Source organism: Telopea speciosissima, chromosome 4 (assembly GCF_018873765.1).
Source record: "Telopea speciosissima isolate NSW1024214 ecotype Mountain lineage chromosome 4, Tspe_v1, whole genome shotgun sequence".
Classification (NCBI taxonomy): Eukaryota; Viridiplantae; Streptophyta; class Magnoliopsida; order Proteales; family Proteaceae; genus Telopea; species Telopea speciosissima.
The window spans coordinates 18,310,628-18,332,381 of NC_057919.1; the positions used below are offsets into that span (position 1 = coordinate 18,310,628).

The window sequence follows — 21,754 nt, forward strand, 5'->3', positions numbered from 1 at the left end:
TTCTATAATGCGCCGGAGTGCGCCGTGTTCACCGTAAATCTTGTATAGTTACCAAAATATATATATATATATATATATATATACATACATATATATTTTTTTTAAAAACAAAAAACAAAAGCGGGCCCGAGAAGCACGCTAAAATCCGGCTCTAATTCGGGTTGAAACGGGGGGTGCGTGGTTGACATGTCAGCAGAACACATGAGAGAAAAGGGTACAACAGCTCCCGTTTCGCCTCTTCTTCCTCTCTCCCTTCTCTGCCTCCAATGGAATTTTTGCAGGGCGCCGGGATCCGCGTCTCTCGATTCCTGCAACAAATCCGCTTCATCATTGTTCCTTTCTGTCACGGCTAACGTCCACCCATACGACGAATCTCGTTCCTGTGAGAATTTTTAATCTCTCCATTCTCCTATTTTCATTTTTTTTCCCCTTCTTTCTCTGGCCTCTTTTATGATCCTTCTCTCGTTCTCAAAAACTCCATTTTAGGAATTCGTTGGAAAAGAATGTTGTTTTATTGATTTCATTTTGTCCACATTGTCTTCTGCGGTAAGAGTTCCCTCGTGATTTTTTTTTAATGTTTTTTTGACGTTCGGATCTTGAATTCCAGAAACGTTCAAATCTCCAGCTGTTTCTCTCATTCAATTTTAATTTTTGTTTTCGGTTTCTTGGTTTTTTCCTTCGGTTGACTAGTTTAACTTTCTTCATTGTAAATAACTCACGACAATCATGACGAATTATGGAGATAATTCAGTTGCTTACTTGCTTCAGGCTCCAATTTGGTTCAGTTTGATTGAATTAAGACGCATGGAGGAGTAGAGGTGGGCATCATTCTCTGATAAGTAGCTATTGATTCATATTTGGGAGAATAACAATGTCTACGAGGAGTGACCGTCAGATGGTGCCACTGGCGGTGCTACTCAGGCGTGAGCTATGCCATGAGAAAATAGAGAAACCAGATATCATACATGGTCAGGCCAACCAGAGCAAGAAAGGGGAGGATTTCACATTATTGAAGACAGAATGTCAAAGGGTGCCTGGAGATGGACTTACAACATTCTCGGTTTTTGGTGTATGTGATTCTTTTTTCCCGAAATACAATTTGATGGATTGTATGGAATAAATGAATTGTGTCTCTGACTTCAATTTTGCCTCTATTTTCTCTTTATCAATAATTTGATAATATAGATTATGATTCATGGGTTGAGAGATATATGTTGAAGTTGAACCTCAGGAATTGCCTGCAGAAGTAATTTCCGGAGATTTTCAAAATATAGGAGATGTTAAAGTTCCATGCTATGATGCTGTAGGTTGAGGTGCGCTCTGTAAATGTTCCATTGAATGTGATAGAGGTTTTGGCACATCAGTTCAGGAACTGGATAAGGTTCAATGCCATTTTTCATGAATCTTCTGGTTGCTTATTGTGTGATAGTTTAATGTCTTATTGGCATGAAATGCAATTTGTAAACCTCTGCCCTTCGCATGAAAGTATCACATGCACAAATATTGAGAACTATGAATGCTGTGAGGTAGGGAAACGGCTAACTTCCATTCAGAATTCTTTGTCTGTCTCAAGAGGTCTGAATTTCTGTTATATTCCTTTATTTATTAAGAGTCTTTTTCTTTGATATGCATTAACCTAACCGGTGGTTCTTATTTCCCCATCATGCTTGTTTGGGGTCCACTGCAATTGCCACCCTTGACATTTTCAACTAGAGGTTTGATGGTGATTGATATTTTTGAAGTATAATGTTAGGGATAAAGCACTAGAATTTATGATTCTTTGATACCCTGACTTAGATTGTGTTTATTCTTCCAGTCAATTGTATTTTGGGCTTTCACTGGTCATGGAAGGAGGTTGTGTTGGGTCACTGACTATTTGTCTGCAGTTCAGATTTCTAGTTTTGTGATGTGAGTTAAAGAATGCCTGCAGAAATCCCAAAAATACAAAAGAAACCAGGGAAACATAAAAGGGAAAAGAACCGAGTGAAGGGGGAAAAAAAATTCAATCAGTACCTGTCTTTCCAGCTTTCACTGGCTGCAAATGCATTTCCACAAGGTGGAACCAAACACAGCCTTACTAAGTGTTTAGACTTGGAAGGAGCACAAATGTAATCATGCAGTCAATTGGCATTCAAACTGAAAAGATGATTTCATTCATTTCGACATATTTAAGTGACACCACATGAGTTTCCAACCTAATTTTGTATTCTTTAAGGAAAGAGCTGGTGCTTTTTTACCAATATGGTCTTACATGACCTTAATAAGCCACCAGCAAGACAAGGCTCAAGAAGTTGAAAGAGTTTTCCTGGCTGGATCTACTTCTACTCAATTTATAATTCATTTTGAAGGATCTCTTGCATTGTCACAGTAATGAATGCATCTGTTATCAATCTCTTGAATGTAATAGATTCTTATTCCATCGGAGAGTTGAACTAAAATTTTGTTTATTTCTGAAGAATTAGGTTCATTTTGAGGGATCTCTTTTGTTGTTATAGTTTTGTTGCATCAGTTACAGTTTTTTTTTGTTTTTTTTTATTTAGTTGGTAGACCCTTATCTGCTGGAGATTGTAAACTTTATTTCTTTATTTGTGAAAGGCAAAAGCTTCTCTCGTTGGGCATGTCTAAAGGGTATCTTTGGATGGGCAAACCTAGTTGTGCTACATAGATGGACAACGTGGCAATCCCGACCCTTGGATATCAAGTTTCAGACTAAAATTCAATCATAAGCCCTCCCATGAACTGGCATGCACCCTCTTAGAAGTCCTGGTTTTTCCAATGCCTTATTTAGCCAATTGGCCAGCTCCATTTGAGCTGAAACTTGACATGTGAAGAGGGGACCTTGGGGCATTTGAGGCTTGCCTTATTGGAAATTGTGATGGATACCTTTTGCATTTGTTATTTGAAAGGAATGCTGACCATATTTCAGTTATTAACTTGAATCTGTCATACTATCCCATCAATTAGTATGTTGTAGCTACCTATTTCAATTATGTAACTTCTGTTTTCGGTTTTTTTGCCATTTTTTCTTGGTAGAAATTCTTTCAATTGATTAAAAATACATGATTTTGCAGCTATTTGATGGACACAATGGATCTGCAGCAGCTATATACACAAAGGAGAATCTCCTAAACAATGTTTTGGCTGCTATTCCTTCAGATCTTAGCAGAGATGACTGGTTAGCAGCACTACCAAGGGCAATGCTTGCAGGTTTCATAAAAACTGACAAAGATTTTCAAGAGAAAGGTATGAATAGTGTATTAGGTACATCATGTTCAACGTTAACCCTGGTGTGGTTGGAGTCTTGGAGATTTGGTTGAACCGTTTTGAGTTTGAAAAAACAAAATATGGAAAAGTATGTACAAAGAGATACGTTAAGTATGGGCATAGTGCCATATAGACATCACATAGACACCAAAAAATCGTACTAAGGGGGTAATCTTAAGCCTTATCTCTTCACATAAACTGAGCAGCAGTGCAAAATTCTTTACAAATGTATGGGCATGCCAGTTCTATCAGCAAATAGAATAACATGAAATTATGAAATATTGTTGGTTTATGATGAAAATAAAGGAAAATTGTGATCCTCAATTAATTCGATCAAATCTACTTCAAATGGGCACTGAATCCTAAGGAGAGAAACATCTTAGCCTTTGTTACATGTCAACTCATATTCTGGATTCTGAAAAGAGAATAACCTTAGCCTTTGTTTCACGGCAGCTCATTTTCCCCCTTGCGTTTGGGGAAACAAAATTTTGTAGTCTTTGGATATAACGAAACAAGCTTACAAGTTCCATCCGGAAGGCAGTCTCTAAGACATTAGCAATCCCCCTTATTAAGACCATAATCCTAGCTAGCTTTTTCTCCAAGTGGCCAAGCTAGTTGCCTCAGGCCCTCATATGCTGCATGACAATTATTTTTGACTTCTTAGAATATTGATTCTTTTATCCTTTTAGAAGGTTTCATTCATGGGGTACAGGTCCAATATATTGTATATAAGATCGACCTCAACCCAAGCTGTTTATCTATTAGATTAGCAACTTGGATTGCCATGTCAGCAATCCACATGGCTGAAAGCATGTTGGTATCTGAAGATGGATTTTGGACTTGCACCATGAGAAACATTTTTCTGTATCTATCTTACTCATTTTTGCTGATTTAGTTTATTGTTCTATTACCTAAGTTTATGTTCTTAATTATTCTATTTGGTTTCATGACTTCTAGCCGTTTGTTGCTTTACGTTTGGGATTCTGATAGATACAAATTGATTGCTTCCTTCTTCCCTAGCACAAACTTCTGGAACAACTGTCACTTTTGCAATAATAGATGGATGGGTCATAACCGTCGCATCAGTGGGTGATTCCCGTTGCGTACTTGAATCTGCTGAAGGTGTTGTCTATTCTTTGTCAGCAGATCATAGGCTTGAATGCAATGAAGAGGAGTAAGTTTTGGATCAAGATCTCTAGTGCTTTATTTTAAATCTGGCACTTCCAATGAGGTTTACTTTTCCAACTTTAACAGGAGGGAGCGTATTACTGCCAGTGGGGGTGAGGTTGGTCGGCTCAATACTGGTGGTGGTACCGAGGTTTGTTCTTACATCCTATATTTTCTTATAATTCCTTTCAATTTGTTTAATGCTTTTCCCTGAAGTCTTTTGTGCTTACTGAATTCATTATTGATTGGTCTATTGGTCAGTCTCTTTGCTACAAGTTCCTTGACTTTCTTTCTTTCATGAATATTGAGAATTTTATCAACTATGATAGAAGAAGAATAATCAATGAATTTATGAACCACCAATTTGAACAAGAGAGGGGTGAACAACCAAAGCATATAAGAAAATAGACCACAATGATATGAAGGGCCCATAGCAATGTCTTGAAACAAGTCAACTATGGTAGTTGGTTCACTACTCTAGTTACTATACAATACCACTTCCTGAAAGGGCTTAGAAAAGATACTTGCAAAAAATTGTTTTATGTAACAACATATAGCCAAATACAAAAACTCTTTACCATAAGAATGTTTCCTCTTCTCCCAAGATGGAATAAGATGCAAGACCGAAGAGAATAAGTAATGCCCATTGGCTTTATTCAGCTAAAGCAAAAGATTTAGAAAACAAAGCTAAATACAAGCTGCAGTGTTGCGATGGATGAATATGTGGTTCATGTTTGTCTACCCACCTCCTACTTGTGATTCAAAATTCAAATATGAGGATGTGGCAACCTTCATGCCTCTGCTTGGGCACATTACATGAATTAGTCTTTCCTGAATCCTGTTATCCTCCAGGTTTTGAACTGGGGCCATTGCTTGTTGTGATTGTAAAAAGGAGCAAAAAGGAGGAAAAGTTGGAAGAAAAAAAAGGAGGGACAGAGAGAAAAAAAAATTTCCTATTTTTTATATGAAGGCCTGCATCTGAATCAAATCAAAGAGTCAAAAAGAGGAAAAAATAGAAAAAATTTCTATTTATATATGAATACCCGTATCTGAATCGAATCAAAGAGCAAAAAGGAGGGAAAAATAATTCTATTCTTAATAAGCACGCCAACATCTGAATCATGTACTTTTGTTTAAATTTTTTATATGTTATGCAACAGTTGTCAAAAGTTCCAAACCTTCAATATTTCTTATTGTATAACCATTATTATGCTTATAGATTAATCATGCAAAACATAAATATCAACAAAAAATTTGCATGTGCTTCAGTTACAGCATACTACACTTAATAAAATTTTGAAGCAAAAAAATGAAATTCGGGGGATAATGTACTAGGATTATTCACTGTGTAACATTTCCTATCTCCACAATGAAAATCAAAACCCCACGTGCATCTGCACGTGAAGACCTAAGTTTATGTCTGGGAGCATCCACTTCTTGCAAACAATGCTGAACGTTTGGACCATCTCGAGTCCAACCCTCCCAGGACCTGCAAATACAGGTCTCTAACCGGGTTATGGCCCTTATTAACCACCGAATTTGAAACTAAAGGCAACAGAATTGGTCTACTCAAGTCTTGATGAATTGCTGCAACAAATGCCTGACAGATGATTCTGGGTCACTTACTATGTCTTGTTTTAATCCTTCCTGGTTAAGTTAGTGTTCTCTGTCGTTTTTTGTTTCCTCAAGAGATCTTGTCAGTTGAATAGGAGCCATCTAAATATGATGAACTATGGTTTCTGTGACCAATTTGAGAGATGGTCTCAACAATTTGGCCTTCCAATTTGTTAACTGATGGGAATGCAGATCTAGGTACCCTAGGGAAGCATCTGATCTCATTATGGTCAGAATTATGATATGGGTGTAACATTAGATTAGTGATAGGAATTCTTCTTTTAATTCATTACAAAGCAGTGCAAGTAAGGAGCCAGACAGCTCATTATGTTTCTACCATCTACTGGTTCTATCGAGCTGCACTTTGATGGAATTTACTCTGGGGTAACCTAGGAACCCAGTGTTATTGGACGGACATTTCTGTATCTGGCAGGGAATATTATTTCATTTTATTCTGGCTACAACTGAACTTAAATATGTTCACGAGTCACCCCCACTATCAGTCAGACTGGTTAGAGATTGGGTTTACCTGAGTGATTTTTAGTTGGACCTTTCAGTTGTACAGCTTGATTGTCTTGATTGTTTGTGTATTTGAAATCATTGATTTTTAAAACTTCATTATCCCTGGCTACCATATGGTCAGAAAGTGTCCTGCGATCAAACTTATCACAAATAGGCTGTGGAGTCTATCTCACCTCATTAAGGTGGCGAGGTTGTCATATTACTCAAGAATATCTAATTGAGGATGGAGCAGCTAGAGACTAAACGTGTGCTGGTCAATATAAATCTCTATAAATGTTGTATTATATTAGTAAATTTTTTATTCAAGAAAAGGAGAATTTACCCTTTGTTTCACATTGAATTCTAACAGAAGCAGAGGAGGAGCATGGATGTTCAATCCTAAAAATAGAGCCTCTTTCTCTCTCTGTCTCCCCTTCATTTAGGATATATATACAGGATATCTAATGTTCTTATCAACTGTTAAACAAAAAATTCTCATGATTCTGATTTGAAGGTATTGTACCTTTATGAAAAGCTAACAATGTAGACTTACTGACATCTGCTTGATGGTAGAATTATTATTTCAATATTTAGTATCACAATGAAGCATGTTGATTTGATGGCGGCTTTGAAAGTTTATTGTCAATGTCCAACAAATAACCACTCACCATGTGTCTATATTTGAACGATATAAATTAAAGAACCAACACTTTCTTATGTCAAATTAATAAAACAAGTGGAAACAGTATTTGGCCTTGAAACTGGATCCTGTCTAATGATTAGTTGTAAAATTATCCATCCAACCATCTTTCTGAAATTCTGCTGCTTGAATTCCTCTGTTTTATGGCTGTACTATTTCCGCCACTTATAAGAAATTAATTTGATTTTTATGGTCCAAATTTGACTGTTTGATTTATGTGGCTACACCAATGTTTCAGATTGGCCCTTTGAGATGTTGGCCAGGTGGTTTGTGTCTTTCAAGATCCATAGGCGACATGGACGTAGGCGAATTCATCGTTCCTATTCCCTATGTTAAGCAAGTGAAGGTACTACTATTGTTATTACGTGCACATCAAATTTATCATACTATTTTTATTGTATCCTTTAACTTGACATTTGTCCATCTGCTTTCATAGTTTCATCCATTAAATCTATATAACCTAAATGGGTTCGCAGGACCGATCAGCCTTTTTATGCTCAATTGATGCTGAATTACCATTCTAATCTTGGTTGTTCATGAACATTTTATTATAGCTTTCTAAATTTTTCATGTTCATATAACATGACACTTGAGTCTGATGGCTGTTAGAACTGTCATTCCGCAAGATGATGTCCTTTATCTTCATCTTCTTCTTCTTTTTAATCTCATTACCTCAAGATCCTCATTCCACATGGCATTGGTGTTTCTTCAAAATTTCTTTCAGATCCTCAATCTAGTTCTTGAGAAAGTAGATCTCCATTCTTTTCTTCCATCTCTGTAAACAACTTTAATATACTAACTTATGTAGTGAGTTTAGGCTCTCTGATGGAATATAACTTCTTGTCCTTGGTTCTATTTTCATAGTGGCACAGAGTGTGTGTGTGTGTGTGTGTGTGCGTGCAAGCATGTGTGCATCTGACTATGTGTGTATTCGGCTCTTTCTTGTTACTGTTAAAAATACATATGTTCACTTTTTTGAAGTATTTATTTAGAATGAAAGACTCCCTGCCATTGCAAATAACAGAATTACACTGGCTTTAGATGTCCATTCAAGTCCGGCTCTCACTCTCTATTTTTCCTTGATTAAAGATATCAATATTTTACTAAATTTATCACTTAATATATCATCAAATCTTACTGTGCATATCCATCAAATTTGTTATCAATCTCTTACCCTCCATCGAGTTAAATTGTATTATTCTATCATTTTCTTATTAAAAAAAAAAAGAAAAATGTATTAATGTATCATCCATTATTTAACATTGAAATTTTCATCCTTTAGATATTTATCTACTATTGTTCCTACATTTTTTTCTTTAAATTGTATTATTCTTTTTTTTTTTTTTTAACTTTTAGACTTTTGTAGTCATGTTAATTAACTGCCCTCTATTTCATTTTATCTATGGACTCTATATTCCTACATTGGTTTTGCACTCCAAGTTGCTTGGAAGTCCTATTCTCTTGTACTAGCTACTATACCGGGACTTATCCATGAGTCTAACCCTAGGGACCCCAAGTGGCTAGGGCGGGCCACATTGGGCGCAGAAGGAAACGGATGGCAGGTATGATAACTTTTTGTGTGTTTGAAAATACCTGACTGAGAATATGTACCATGGGATGAAAGCAGGTAGGAGCTATTGGTGGGTTCAGTCCAACAAGTGAAGTGGATGGAGCAGCAATGATTGCAAGTATTAGTGAGGGACTTGGACTAGGGACTCCGGTTGTGTCGTGTTATGTAAATTCTTCCACTAATTAAATCATAACATCTATAACTCTTGTGAGTGTTGCAATACCCCAAAAACAAAAACATTTTGAAGACCTGAATTCAAGTTTTGAGGATCGATATGGACATAGCCATGGAAAACATAAGGACCCAAAAGCTCGAAGGTGAGTATAATCTGGGAGGAGGGAATTGGTTGAGAAGAAAAAGGAACTACTACAATCCTAATCTGTAGTAACAAATTGGTGAGTAGTCTCACGTAGACTTCCGTGAGTGGTGGTGAGGAAGTGGAATTAGTTGAAAAGGATTCCTATTTACTTACGCATGTTAGCATAGATTACTATAAGGATGATATATTGGGTTTGCGACATAACTCGATGGAGCAGAGAGACCAGATCAGATGCAGTTGCAAGGCTGGATCGACCTTAATAGGGGTTATTTTTGTCTATTTGCATTTTTTATTTAAAATTTATCTTTTTGCTAGCTACATAGTAGTGAGACTCCAAATTAACTTTGAATTCTGTTTCGGATGTCGATTACAACTGAGAATAGATATATATATGTGTGTGTGTGTGTAATCCTTCATTAGTTTGCAATGTTGTATATGGAATGAAAATTTGGTTGAGTTACGTTGGTCGCTGCATGAGCACAAAACCAGTTTCGGCTGGTGATATCCCCTCTTTTTCTTGGCTGTTTCCCTTCTCCTATCATTCCCCCTCTAATCAGGTTTGATCTTTTCTATACCCTTCCTTTCTTTCTTATATTATTTCTGTTTGCTATTGTGCTCTGTTTTGGGGGATAGTTACGACCCTTAAGTATTTGGTCGATCAACTTCATACTTGAACCATTCAACCTGGTATTGTGGGCTTGGGCTCCTCCATCCCAAGCGACTGTAGCCCTAAGACCTTGATTGCTGGAAGTAACTTACCGCCCTTAAAACTTTTAAGCAGTTCCAATACGTATGGGGTAGAAAGGAGATATGGCATGGGGGAACACCCCTTAGACCTCCAATCCCCGAAAAATAAATCTGAAAGTTTTGCAAAGCATTTATATATTATATAATTGTAAATCCATATACTTGTGTAAGTACACTCCCTTCCAATGTTTGAAACTTATTTATGCTTAAACCTCCAACCTGTATTTCACTCCATTTTCCTTAAGTGTTGATTTTAGTATCTACATTTTAAATAGATATGCTTAATGGTTCATCAAACTAACAAATAACAAACCATATTTTTCCTCGTTTAGCAAGGCATCATTCACTTTCAATTCATCTGAGTTCTTTTTCATTAAAATTATGTTTTATATTATGCAAATGAATAAGAGTAAACAATAGAAAATCTTCAGGTAGCTGTAGACCAAATAACTAAGTCATGGCTCAGTGCATTCAAATAAATCCCCGCCTTTGACTAATTAGGAATTCTTGATGTTGTCTCACTTTGGTTTGTAAATCTGTTCTCTTTGGTTTTATTATCAAAGGCATCAAGAGAACAATATTGGATAAAAGTTTGTATTTGTAATAATTTGATATGGATATTCAATTTTAATTCAAAGACATGCTTGTGACTATATTTTTGAGGTTCCTTTACCTGTTTGTCAATGTCCAATATTATCTACTTTCTCATCTGGTCAGACACATCTAAAATCTTTTGTTGATCTCAGCCTACCTCCCCAACCCTCTTTAAGGCAGAAGCAATTTTAATCCATGAAGATTATTTTAGCTTTAACATATTATAGATTTTGAAAGTCTAATTCCAACTCCTAGTTGTATTTAACTGAGTTCTTCAGTTTGCTTTATGTAAGACTGCTAATTCTTATTGAGCTGGAGCTTTAAACAATGATTAACCACATTAGTTTTTCCTTACAAAGCTCCATCCTTTTAAATGATATTTTCATTGTTGTTGCAGCTGTCTACTGCTGGAGGTAGGCTTATCATCTCAAGTGATGGTGTTTGGGATGCCATGTCATCAGAAATGGCTGTTAATTGTTGTCGTGGGATGCCAGCAGATGCTGCAGCTGAGCAAATTGTTAAAGTAAGCTCTGGCTAGTTGGTGTTTGTCTATTCTCTGATATTCTTTTGTCATTTTCTACTTTCTATATATTTATCATCTCTTATATTCCATGGCAGGAGGCTGTACAAGACAAGGGTCTTCGAGACGATACGACCTGTATTGTGGTTGATATAATACCACCAGAGAAGACGACTCCTGTTCCTTCAACACTAACAAAGAAGCCAGTGAAAGGGGTATTCAAGTCCATGTTCCGGAAAAGATCATCAGAATCATCATGTTCTATAGATGAAGCATATGCAGAGCCAGATGTTGTGGAGGAGATATTTGAGGAAGGTTCTGCTGTGCTTGCAGAAAGGTTTGTGTTGTACAGATTATTATTAACAATAAATTTGAATCCTTTTAGTTTTAGATAAGGTGAAACAGGCCTGTGTTAGTCAACTTTTCTTGCTTTATTGTTTCTATAATTATTCCATAATTATCTATTTGTGTTGGAAATATTGAAAAGAAAATGATAAAAATTTGAATCTTTTGACTTGAGAAACATCTGTTTGGTTTGCAGGTTTGATACAGAATATCCACTGTGCAACATGTTCAAGTTATTCATGTGTGCAGTTTGTCAGATAGAGATGAAACCTGGAGACGGCATTTCTGTACATGCTGGTTCATCAAATCCTGGAAAAGTTCGCCCTTGGGATGGCCCTTTCCTTTGCTTAAGCTGTCAAGCAAAGAAAGAAGCCATGGAAGGGAAAAGACCATCAGGAAGAGGTAGAATAATCTTCTTTCTCTAAATATTGTGACCTATTTATTATTTTCAATCTTTTATTCTTACTTATTTAATTGTTTACAGGTGCTAGAATTAGTGGTGAAAGTGACTAACAATCTCCTCAACAGAGCAGTGGAAGTGACTAGCAATCCTCCTCAACAGCATTGTCTTGATTTTGCGATTACCTCGGCACTAACAATTGTTTCAAAGCTAACCAGGAATGTGGATTTTGAAGCCTCATCCCAAATACTAATTTTGTTCATTCTCAAGCCAGGGGATTTAGCTTTCAACTCCATTCTGACATCCACTTCAAGAGCCATTGGAAGTCTACTGCTTCAAAACAATGTCAGCAGAGTTAAAGCTTCTTTATTTATCCAAAAAGCCACAACATGATTTGGGGAATGATTCAATGGTTTTGGTGCATTTACCAATGTCTAAGATAAACCCACTTGTCAATTTGTTGGGTTCGCTTCCATTGTATATTGATCCATTTTATACATTTATCACGAAGGAAAGCATTTTCCCTGTAATATTGTGACACAAAAGAATGGGTTAGTAGTTAATACTAATTTTTTGCTGTTCAAGTGAAATTTAATCAACTTGATCAATTTGGATCATATCGTATTAAACAACTTGCCCAAGAGATTAGCTCAATTGGCAAAGATAACACCTCACAAGAGGTCATGAGTCCAATTCTCCTTAGAGCCTAACTATTAAAAAAATAAATAAAGTGAGGAAGTAAACCTCCAAAATGTAGGGGATAGCAAAGTTAACAGGAGGGTGATTCATTTTGCAGTTGAATTGGGTATATATGTTCTCAAAAGAAGCAATTGCAATATGTAAAGAGCCATGGTTCCTAAAGAGTAAGACAGTTAAGTGACCTAATCAACGAAGGGCAACATGATAGGGAAAGAGAACTTCTTCCAGGAGTTGTTTCCATAGAAAGGCGAAAGCTGCCATGAATGGAGGGAGGATGTGAAAGCTAATATTGATCTCTTTCCTTTTGGCTAGCAGAAAAAACATGTGTGAAAGCTAATTACAGAGTGCTGAGGACTTTAATCCACTGCTGTACTCATCGTGTGGCGCCACAGGTGCCATGTGTGCACAGTGGATCCCACATGACACACATGGCACCTGCAGCGCCACACGATGAGTACAGCAGTGCTGCAGTTACAGCAGTGGATAAAATCCAAGTGCTGATGATGGGAATTTCGTGACTTAACTACCATAAATGACTTAGAAATGAAGTTCAGGAATACTACTCAGGCATTTGAAGATCACAAAAGGTAGATATGGCTTTACCTTCAATAAGTTTTCAATCTTAGGGACATGTACACAACACTCTTTAAATTTGGGAGGAATACATAGCGGAGAGAATGTAATAAGCTTGCAACTGCTGTAATTAAGGGTGTCAATTGGTCGGCTCGGGTCCATTTCGATCGGGCTGAATCGATTTCGGTTTGTTATTAGGGCAATCCAAACCAAACCATTTAAGGAAGTTTCGGTTTCAGTTCAGTTTCTTATCAGTTTATAGTCGGGCTACTATCGGGTTCACTTTGGTACGATTTTCGGTTTTATAAATCAATGGGAAAATTCTGGTTTTTTTTTCAGTTTCTTCTCAGATTACTATCGCCCGGCCTTTCTTTTTTATCGGGATCGGTCCTCTTTTCAGCTTCAGCTGGTGCATTTAGTTGGTCGGTCGGTTTGATTTCGATTTTTACCAATTCCATAAAAACCAATCTGAACAAATTCGATAAGGGTTCAGTTCAGTTTGGTCTGGGCTGAACCAATCGTTTTTTATCGGTCCGCCTGGTTCAAACTGAACTTTGACACCCTTAGCTGTAATGCAGGCAGCAGCCGCAACACAATATAGAGAAACAGAAACTAATTGCATTTATTATTGGAGAATCCATGGCCGTGGCGGCCTAAGTAGCATTTTCAATCAAATTTAGGATGCCAAATTAAGGTAGATGGTTGGGCACGCCGCCTGCTCCAGGTAAGTGGGCAGCCTTTTCCCATTGGAGTGGTGAGGGGGTGAGAGGGGAGGGGCAGGGTGGTTCTTTCCCATGGGGAGGGGAGAGAGATAGACACAGGGTGGGCACCTTGGCAATGTGCCCAACCTTTTCCCCCAAAGTAAATACATATGTGGCAATGTGCCCAACCTTTTCCCCCAAAGTAAATACATATGTAAATATTTAAATAGTAGTAGTTTTCTGTTTGGGAGTGTGGTCTACACCAGCACTCCCATGTGTTTATCTCTGTCCTTCTCAAAACAAGGGGGCATGGATGTCTTTCCATATGAGAATATGAGAAAGAGAGAGATAAATTCATGGGAGTGTGGCGTAGCAGACAGAGTTCTATTTCTCATACTTAAATTATCTTTTGAGATTCAATGAATCTTATACAAATTGCTCAAATCTCTGGTCATTTATTTAAATGCTACTCATCTCTTAAATAAATAGGGAGACCAGAGAATAGACACAAAAGGTTAAAAACATTGTGATAGGTGCCATGTATTGCATGTTCGTCAAGGATTATCATAGTTAATTAGGATTTGCATCCAAATTATTACTCATCTTTATTGGCTGTGTTTGGTATGCATTCTTGATCGATAATGTATTTTAAGAAATCATACCAAATGCAGCCTTAATCTTCCACTCATGATTTTAAATATTTAAATTCACTATTTATTTAAAGTATATTTTTGTCATCTCATCTTCTCAACCTCAATAGAGTATGCAACCAAAACCTCCAAAACAACTTATTTGTTGGAATCGTTATCGTCTCCTGTTACAGCACGGTGCTGTAACGCATCGTGCGGCATTATACAGGCCATATGGCACAGCGGGCCCCAATATAGTGCACATGACTTGTGCAACTGCCGCACGATGCGTGTTACAACTCTGTGCTGTAACAAGAGAGGATAAAAATTCTTATTTATTGTGCATTGGCCACAACAGAATTTCAGGAAACTCCATATCAACAAATTATTTTTGTCACATTATCTCCACTAAGAACAGGTTACATTTGAAATAAAACAGAAAGTAATGAGAAAAATTACACTCCTCTCCCATGCATATTGACCATTGACATTCCCTTCCCTTAAGTTTTAAAGTTTTTATCAACCGTATTCATTTTGGTTAACAGTGTTAAAAATGCAAATAAAAAGACAATAATACCCTGATCTCTCTATACTTTCAAGACTTCAAGGATGAATTGGTGAATCACATCATAACCAAATTTTTTACAACCTTGAAATTCACTGTAAAATAAAAGCTAAGAAACATGGTGACAACAACCACACATCATAACCAAATGCTAAGAACCAATACTTCTTAACTTCAGCATCTATCCAACAATCTTAAAATTTAAATGATAGAAAACCCAGCGTGACAGTCAAGAAATGGCTGAACTCAATTCCGATCTGAAACGAGGAAGATAATGAGATATCCTTGTTTTGCTGAACCTTGTCGATTAGGGGTATTTTTATAATTTTCAAATTATTTCGTGACATTTGGAACTTCACCAGCGGCGGCGTAACAGTCAGTGTGTCATGAGGCCAGTGACTGAGACATAGGCTGTCCGATCAAAGTTTAAAGACACCTTGAATGACAAACCTGATATCGGAATCTTTTATGTTTGAAAAAGACACAAAGAGAGGGGCTTACCGAATCCTATAAAAAAGAATTTTTATGTGGAGTACGGTGCGTCGACAATATACTAGAACCAGATCAGGCGCCGCCTTGATCTTGTACATCGCGGTAGAGGAGAATCTTTGCACACAACAAATGCTTGAAACACTGAATCTCAGTCCTCCAGGCCTACCAGAGTTCAAGAAACAGAATCTTACTCGTAAAACAGTCATTTCATACCCAAATCGATCCAAATTGGAAAATGGCAGTTGTAACCACAAAACATGATAACATTACTTGTTGCAAAAAAACAAAAACAAAAAAAAAACAACAGAATACTCCCCCAGCTTGTTCAAAGTCATTCAACTCTTTCTCAATTCACTCTATTTTTCACGTGACAATACAAAAAACTCCATAACTTTTTCGTCTGACATCGAAAAGATGTGAAACCAATTGCGTTGTAATCATGATTCGACAAAATACATTTCTTATGAAGAGTGCTTTGCTCAGATCTGCCATTAAGACTTCCAAAAATAGCTTCAAAATGGACCCTATTGTGTGATCCTATGAAAATTGCAACTTTTGATGTACAAGGCCATCACCTGCTGCTTCAGGTCTTTTCCAAACACTTCTTAGGAACCCAATATACTATTAAAAGTCAGCCTCCATGCTTGGATGCCGTTGTAACCCTGTCAAATGATCAAATTGCCTTTGACACTGTGTAAAAACCCGTTTGACCATTCTAACTCTGCCAAATCACCAATAACTACTACCACAACACCATTATGATCAAATACGTTGCCAAAAATGACAGCACTCAATTTGACCAACAATGAGGCAGTGATTGATATTGAGAGTTAGTGATATAGATAGGGCAAGGAGAGGACAGCCAATCAGATTGAGTAAATGATTAGGGTTTGGTTCTGTCTTTCTAAAAATCATATGCTTCTCAAATTCCATAAGAAATAGGTTGTGATCAATCCGAGACAAAGGATGAAGGATTTATCAAACTTAGTGATACTTGGGTTGATGATGACTTTTTTAATTAAATACATTCAGTTGGGACCCCATAGATTTTCAGTCCTTTGGATAAGTTGCAAGAAGAGTAATAGATACCATTTCCTCCTTAGAGTTGCATTGGAACTAAGATTACACCATTGTATATGTGGATGTAAATCATTTACAAATGAGAAGTATGTGTGAAACAATATTAAATTGATTAAAATAGAATAAATAAAATCAATAAAATTATTGTAAACATAAAAAAAAAAATTATTCTTTTAATAAATGCTAAAATATTAAAAAAATTCAACAATATCAATAAAGTTAAAAAATATTTAAATATAAAATTAAAAATCTTGGTGTTAATATGGATAAGGGAGAGACAATGAAATAGTCACCTTATAAGAGGCTTAAATGTGAGACAGAATGAAATAGCTTTTCAATGAGGAAATTAAATTAGCATTAGCGTAACTAAGAATGTTTGATTAAGTAGGATAAAGGAGAAAGAAAGGATGGATATTAAATTAAAAATAATAATAACTTAACATGAGGAATCAAGAATGAATGATTTATGAAGAAAAAACATTTATCAAAGGAAAAAAATTATAATATTATTTTAACCAATAAAAAATTGGCTATCCTTATCTTGTATTTTGAGGGGAAAAAAGTCTTGAGGAGTTGAAGAGATTTTAGAAATTTCCTTAAAGATAGAGAGATAGAGATGTACTATTAATTATGAAACTAATTTAGCATTGGGAATGGGAGAGTGTTCAATTAATTAGAAAATTAATAGAGAAAGAGAATGTTGCTATTAATTAAGAAAATAGCTTATCATTGGGGAGGAGAGTGTATGATTTAATTAGGAAATTATTTTATCTTAAAAGAAGAATTAGAATATTAGAGCAACGGTGGCTACTCCAAGATTTTTATTTCTTTTAATAATTATCTCAAATAAATGTGCACTCAACATTGGAAGTGTGAAGGATTGGAAGCAAACCAAGTCGTTTCTCTACTATTTTAAATAATTCCATTTGAATTTAAATAGGCATAGTAAAGATAACTTTTCCCCCCAGAAAATTATCCTCTCCAATTCCTTAAAGTGTGGCAATGCGGCAGTGCTAAGTGGAGATGTCGACACCTGGTAGCTGCCGCATCCAACGGTCCATATCAAGGAGCTCGGACGGTTGGATGCGGTAGCTGCTAGGTGTCGACATCTCCACCTAGCACTGCCGCACTGCCACACTTTAGGAATTAGAGAGGATAATCCCTTCCTTGCCCCCCCCCCCCAAAGTCCTCACCAGTCACCACCCCTCCCAATATGAGGCAGTATTCAATTCCTGGTCTCCACTGCCAATATGTAAAGACTTTACCACCAAGCCAAGGGTGACAATTCCTCTCACAACTTCTTCTTCATAAATGTATTTTCATTAAGGAAAAATGTTCTTTGTGAGGAGAAGTGTATCTTCTGCGTCGAGACACATGGGAGAGGCGAAATGACTGCCCCGCCTCCATGAAAGGTGGAGATGACTGCCCTGTTGATACCGCTACATGCGCTCCCATTGATCCCTGCATGCACTGAGGAGCCACACTCCCCACAAAGAATTCATGCCCTTTCATTAAATTGACCTAATTTTCAACAGGTAGAGACTTTACCTACACTTGTTTCATTGATAAAGTTACTCTTACTGTTCTTCCTTTCAATTTTCACCCTTTTTTCCAAAAATGCCCTCTAAAGTACCAATGAAAAGTGAAGATACCTACTTCCTCTCTTGGTGGTAGTGAGTCATCCTTAAGGATCATAAGAGAAGGATTGTAGCTGTAAAGTGCAAATATAGTTGGGTTTTTTTGTTTTTTTTCCTGCTGCCTCTATGGAAGCAGATATAATTTGGGATAATTTTTTGTTGGCTCAAAATCTACAAGTTGGGCATCATACAATTTTTATCATATTTCAAGTCTTTAGTCTTGTTAGTGCTCTTAGAAGTGTTGTCATTGTTGGCAATAGGGATTTGGCAGTGGTGGTCATCAGCATATGGTTGTGGAGGTAAATTTTTGGGCTTGCGTTTTTGCTTATTTCTTATTGTTCCGAAGGGTATCTCTAGAATTATATAAATATTCTCTTGGGAAGAGCAAAACCGCATCTCTGGAGCCCTAGAGAAGAAAGAAATCGAGGAGAAGTCGTCTTCTACCATTCCAGCGTGATTTGAGAGCAGAGGCGCGAAGGAAATCAACATAAAATATCAATTTGGTTGTCGACAATGGATTCGAGTACTTGATGCGTTTTATTGAAGATTTCACAGCATTCGTTTTGGAGTTGGGAGTTTACCTTTGAGAAGGTAAATGTGTTCATAAACCATTGCTATTGAGTTCTAGGCTTATTTCTCAGTTCTTGAATGCATTGGGTAGAACCTAGAATGTAATATGTTGTGGGTTGGGTTTGTGATTGAAATCTGTTATTTGAGTTGATTGATTGTTAGGCTGAGGCCATTTTGTATTGGTGATTGATGTCCTCGCCTTCACTGAGGTGAGAGGTTGAAGCAGGGTAAGACCATAAGGGGTATCCTGGTCGTAGGGGCGGCTAATTGTATTGGAGTTGAGTATTGGGCATATACGAAATCTTGAGGGGTATTGCTCCGTGAACGTAGCCTTCACATACTGTGAGGTGAACCACGTATGTCGTGTCTTTGTGTCTACTGTTATTTGTTCGAGACTAATCTCTGTTTTGCAGAGTGGGTTTACAGTACGTCTTGGTAGACTTGGCCACATTCTGGTGGTGCGAGGTGAGACTGTAAGCGACTGTGTTATACCTGCACCCCGGGAGTATAATTAAATTTTTTTTTTTTCGTGACGTGTAGTTATCACTGCCATGTATGCTAGTGAGCTGTTCTCACTGGTGGTCAAACCCAGCTACAAAATTATTGACCATAGTACGGGTTTGCCTGTAGAAGAAACTATCAGGGTCATGGGGGACAAACCATGACGGCTAAGAAGTAAGTTCTAGCCTTTAATTTTATTTATTTATCATTTTCCTCAATGCCCTCGAAGTGCTGGTCAAGGTTTGAACCGCCCGGGCTATTTTATTTGTGTAGGAAATATTTTATTGGTGGGTCCCACTTACCTCGGGAAACATGTGAAGAGCTTAAGCCATATTATGTGAATCCATATTTTAATTAGGCTTTTTCCTAATTATAACCAGTGGGCAGGCCCATTTAGTTTAAGAGGCCCATTGGACTCAAGTGGTCATTTAACTTATATGGCCCATTTAACTCTATTTGACCCAAGGATGGGTTATTCCATTCCTAATTCCCAAATAAAACCATGGGTCGACCCATTTAGCTCTTGACCCATTTAACTTAAAGGACCCAAGGCCCATTTTCTATAAATAAGACTAAAGGGGGAGAGAGCATTCATTTCTCTTTACTTCTCCTCCAACCAAAAACGTGGGAAGAAGGGAAAGAAGAGAAAGAAGAGAAAGAAAGAAGAAAGAAGAGGAAAAGAAGGAAAGGAAGAAGAAGGAAGGAGAAAAGGAGGAAGAAAGGTGGAGCAGCTTGGTTGGAGGCTTGAGACCTCACCTCTTAGAGCCCTCAACGTGGAGCTCCTCTACCTTGGGGTAGGTAAGCCATTAAAACCTACTTCACTTCTTCTATTTTTGGGTTTAGGGTTTGAAAAATGGGAGAAACTTGACCTAGGGTTCTCTTGGAACCCAAGGAATCGATGGAACATCTAAGCCTAGACTATGGTGGAATTATTTCACTCCATTACAAGCTCTAGGCCTAAGCAATCTCTTTTCATTTGAGAAATCTAGGGTTTCTACCCTATAGTGCCTTAGATTAGGTTCTTCTTGGGTTTCCTCTTGAATCCCTCGGATTGAATGGACCTAATGAGGCCTTAAAACCCTAATGGGCATAGAAAGGAGCTTCCTTGGTGTTCCTATGCTTTTAAATTACTTGGAAATGGAACCCTTGAAAGGGAGTCCCTTGGATTTTGGACCTGCAGGTGTGAGGTTTTACATGTGGCTTAAGACCTCCAAGAAACTACCCTGAAATTACCTCCCTGAGAAGGCCCCTGGAAAGCTAGGATTTATGTGCGGTTTCACTTCCTGAAACAAACCACTTGTGCAGCTGCACTTGACTAAGACTGTTCTGAACCCCTGATTTTCCAGGATTTACCTGTGGTTTCAGGAATTAGGCATGAGACCACCTATAAAACCACCCTGTCTCTGAAATCTTATACTTAGGAGAATTAAGAGAGACCTTTTGGGGATCATTTTCTTTACTTATTTAACCATATTCTCACTCTTTATTTAGGTTTAAAGTTCCCATCTTATGGCATATTACTTAATTGCAATGACAACTTGTAACTTCGGGACATAACTTGTATTGTGAGTGGGTTTGGTTTATTTGGGCTTGCTATTATTATTAATTTCATATGTACCATGCTATTAGTATATTTTATTAAGCATGATTGTGCATTTTGCATACTTTATTAAATGATTGATATGATGATGTTGTGGTTGCTTTCCATTCTTTATTGGGTTACGGTGTCGGTGAATGCCGATGTCGGAACCCCAGAATACATATATAATACATTTGATTGAATGCCATATTGAACTGTATGCGCCGTGCCGTGCTGGTACTCGAGTGCTAAACCAGATGAAAAGTTGATGCGCCCGGATTACCTCTAGGGACGATAGGATTTGCATGTAGTATACTTGCGGCTAGGACTTTTGTACCCTTATGCTACAACCCTTGCCAATAGGGGTTTAGGTGTTGGATAACCAAAGCCCGGATTCTGTGGTGTGAGAGAGAGTCAGTCATGATAGTGATGGTTATATTGGGGCTTGCCACTGGGATGTTTTGGTGGCATTGTCCGGCGTAGGCTCCCGAGTGGCAATTGAGGATTCATTGTGGTGATGAATGGAAGTGACACACAGTGCTTCCCAAATTTTCACAGTAGCATATACCTCTGACTTAGTTGTGTGATAGATGAAAAAATAGAATTAACATGTGCATGCATCATTGGACTATATGAATTGTGTGTTTGTGCATCCTCATCCCCTCACTGGCTCAGTGGAGCTAACCCCCTCGTGTACACACTTTTTAGATTATGATGCAGGTACGGAGGAGCCGGAAGCTGTGTTTAAGGAACATGGCGACGGGTGTCCTTGTGACGATTGCGCCTACAGGCCGTGAGAATACTTGGGACTTGGTCCCTTGTTTGATTATTTAGGGCTTAAAGCCCATGTATAAACATTTATTGTTATAACTTTGTTGATAGTTATTGGATGGTTATGGAAAATGTATTAATTACAGTATTTATCATTTAGCCTTTGAACATCTTGTAACTATTTGATTTTATACACTTTCGTAAAATTATTGATAT

General features: G+C 37.4%; 1 protein-coding gene across 3 annotated transcripts; it reads left to right on the forward strand.

Moving 5' to 3' along the window:
- Positions 1 to 210: 210 nt before the first annotated feature.
- LOC122658665 (probable protein phosphatase 2C 12) lies at positions 211 to 12,115 on the forward strand. Of its 3 annotated transcripts, none has more exons than XM_043853710.1 (10): positions 211 to 382; positions 769 to 1,069; positions 3,072 to 3,243; positions 4,285 to 4,438; positions 4,519 to 4,582; positions 7,485 to 7,592; positions 10,874 to 10,999; positions 11,095 to 11,333; positions 11,538 to 11,748; positions 11,824 to 12,115. In XM_043853710.1, exons 2-10 carry the CDS (start codon positions 872 to 874, stop codon positions 11,830 to 11,832), a joined length of 1,281 nt encoding a protein of 426 aa, XP_043709645.1. In that variant the 5' UTR covers positions 211 to 382; positions 769 to 871; the 3' UTR covers positions 11,833 to 12,115. The 3 variants fall into 3 exon arrangements, with proteins under 3 accessions (XP_043709645.1, XP_043709643.1, XP_043709644.1); XM_043853708.1 differs by having other exon boundaries at positions 11,538 to 11,743; positions 11,826 to 12,115; XM_043853709.1 differs by having other exon boundaries at positions 211 to 1,069; positions 11,538 to 11,743; positions 11,826 to 12,115.
- The last annotated feature ends 9,639 nt before the right edge of the window (positions 12,116 to 21,754 follow it).

Bases quoted from the DNA above. Each gene is read 5' to 3' on its own strand.
- LOC122658665 (XM_043853709.1), top strand. From the start codon at position 872: ATGTCTACGAGGAGTGACCGTCAGATGGTGCCACTGGCGGTGCTACTC. The intron at 4,583-7,484 runs GTTTGTTCTTAC...CCAATGTTTCAG, and splicing joins ATACTGGTGGTGGTACCGAG to ATTGGCCCTTTGAGATGTTG. The intron at 7,593-10,873 runs GTACTACTATTG...TTGTTGTTGCAG, and splicing joins CCTATGTTAAGCAAGTGAAG to CTGTCTACTGCTGGAGGTAG.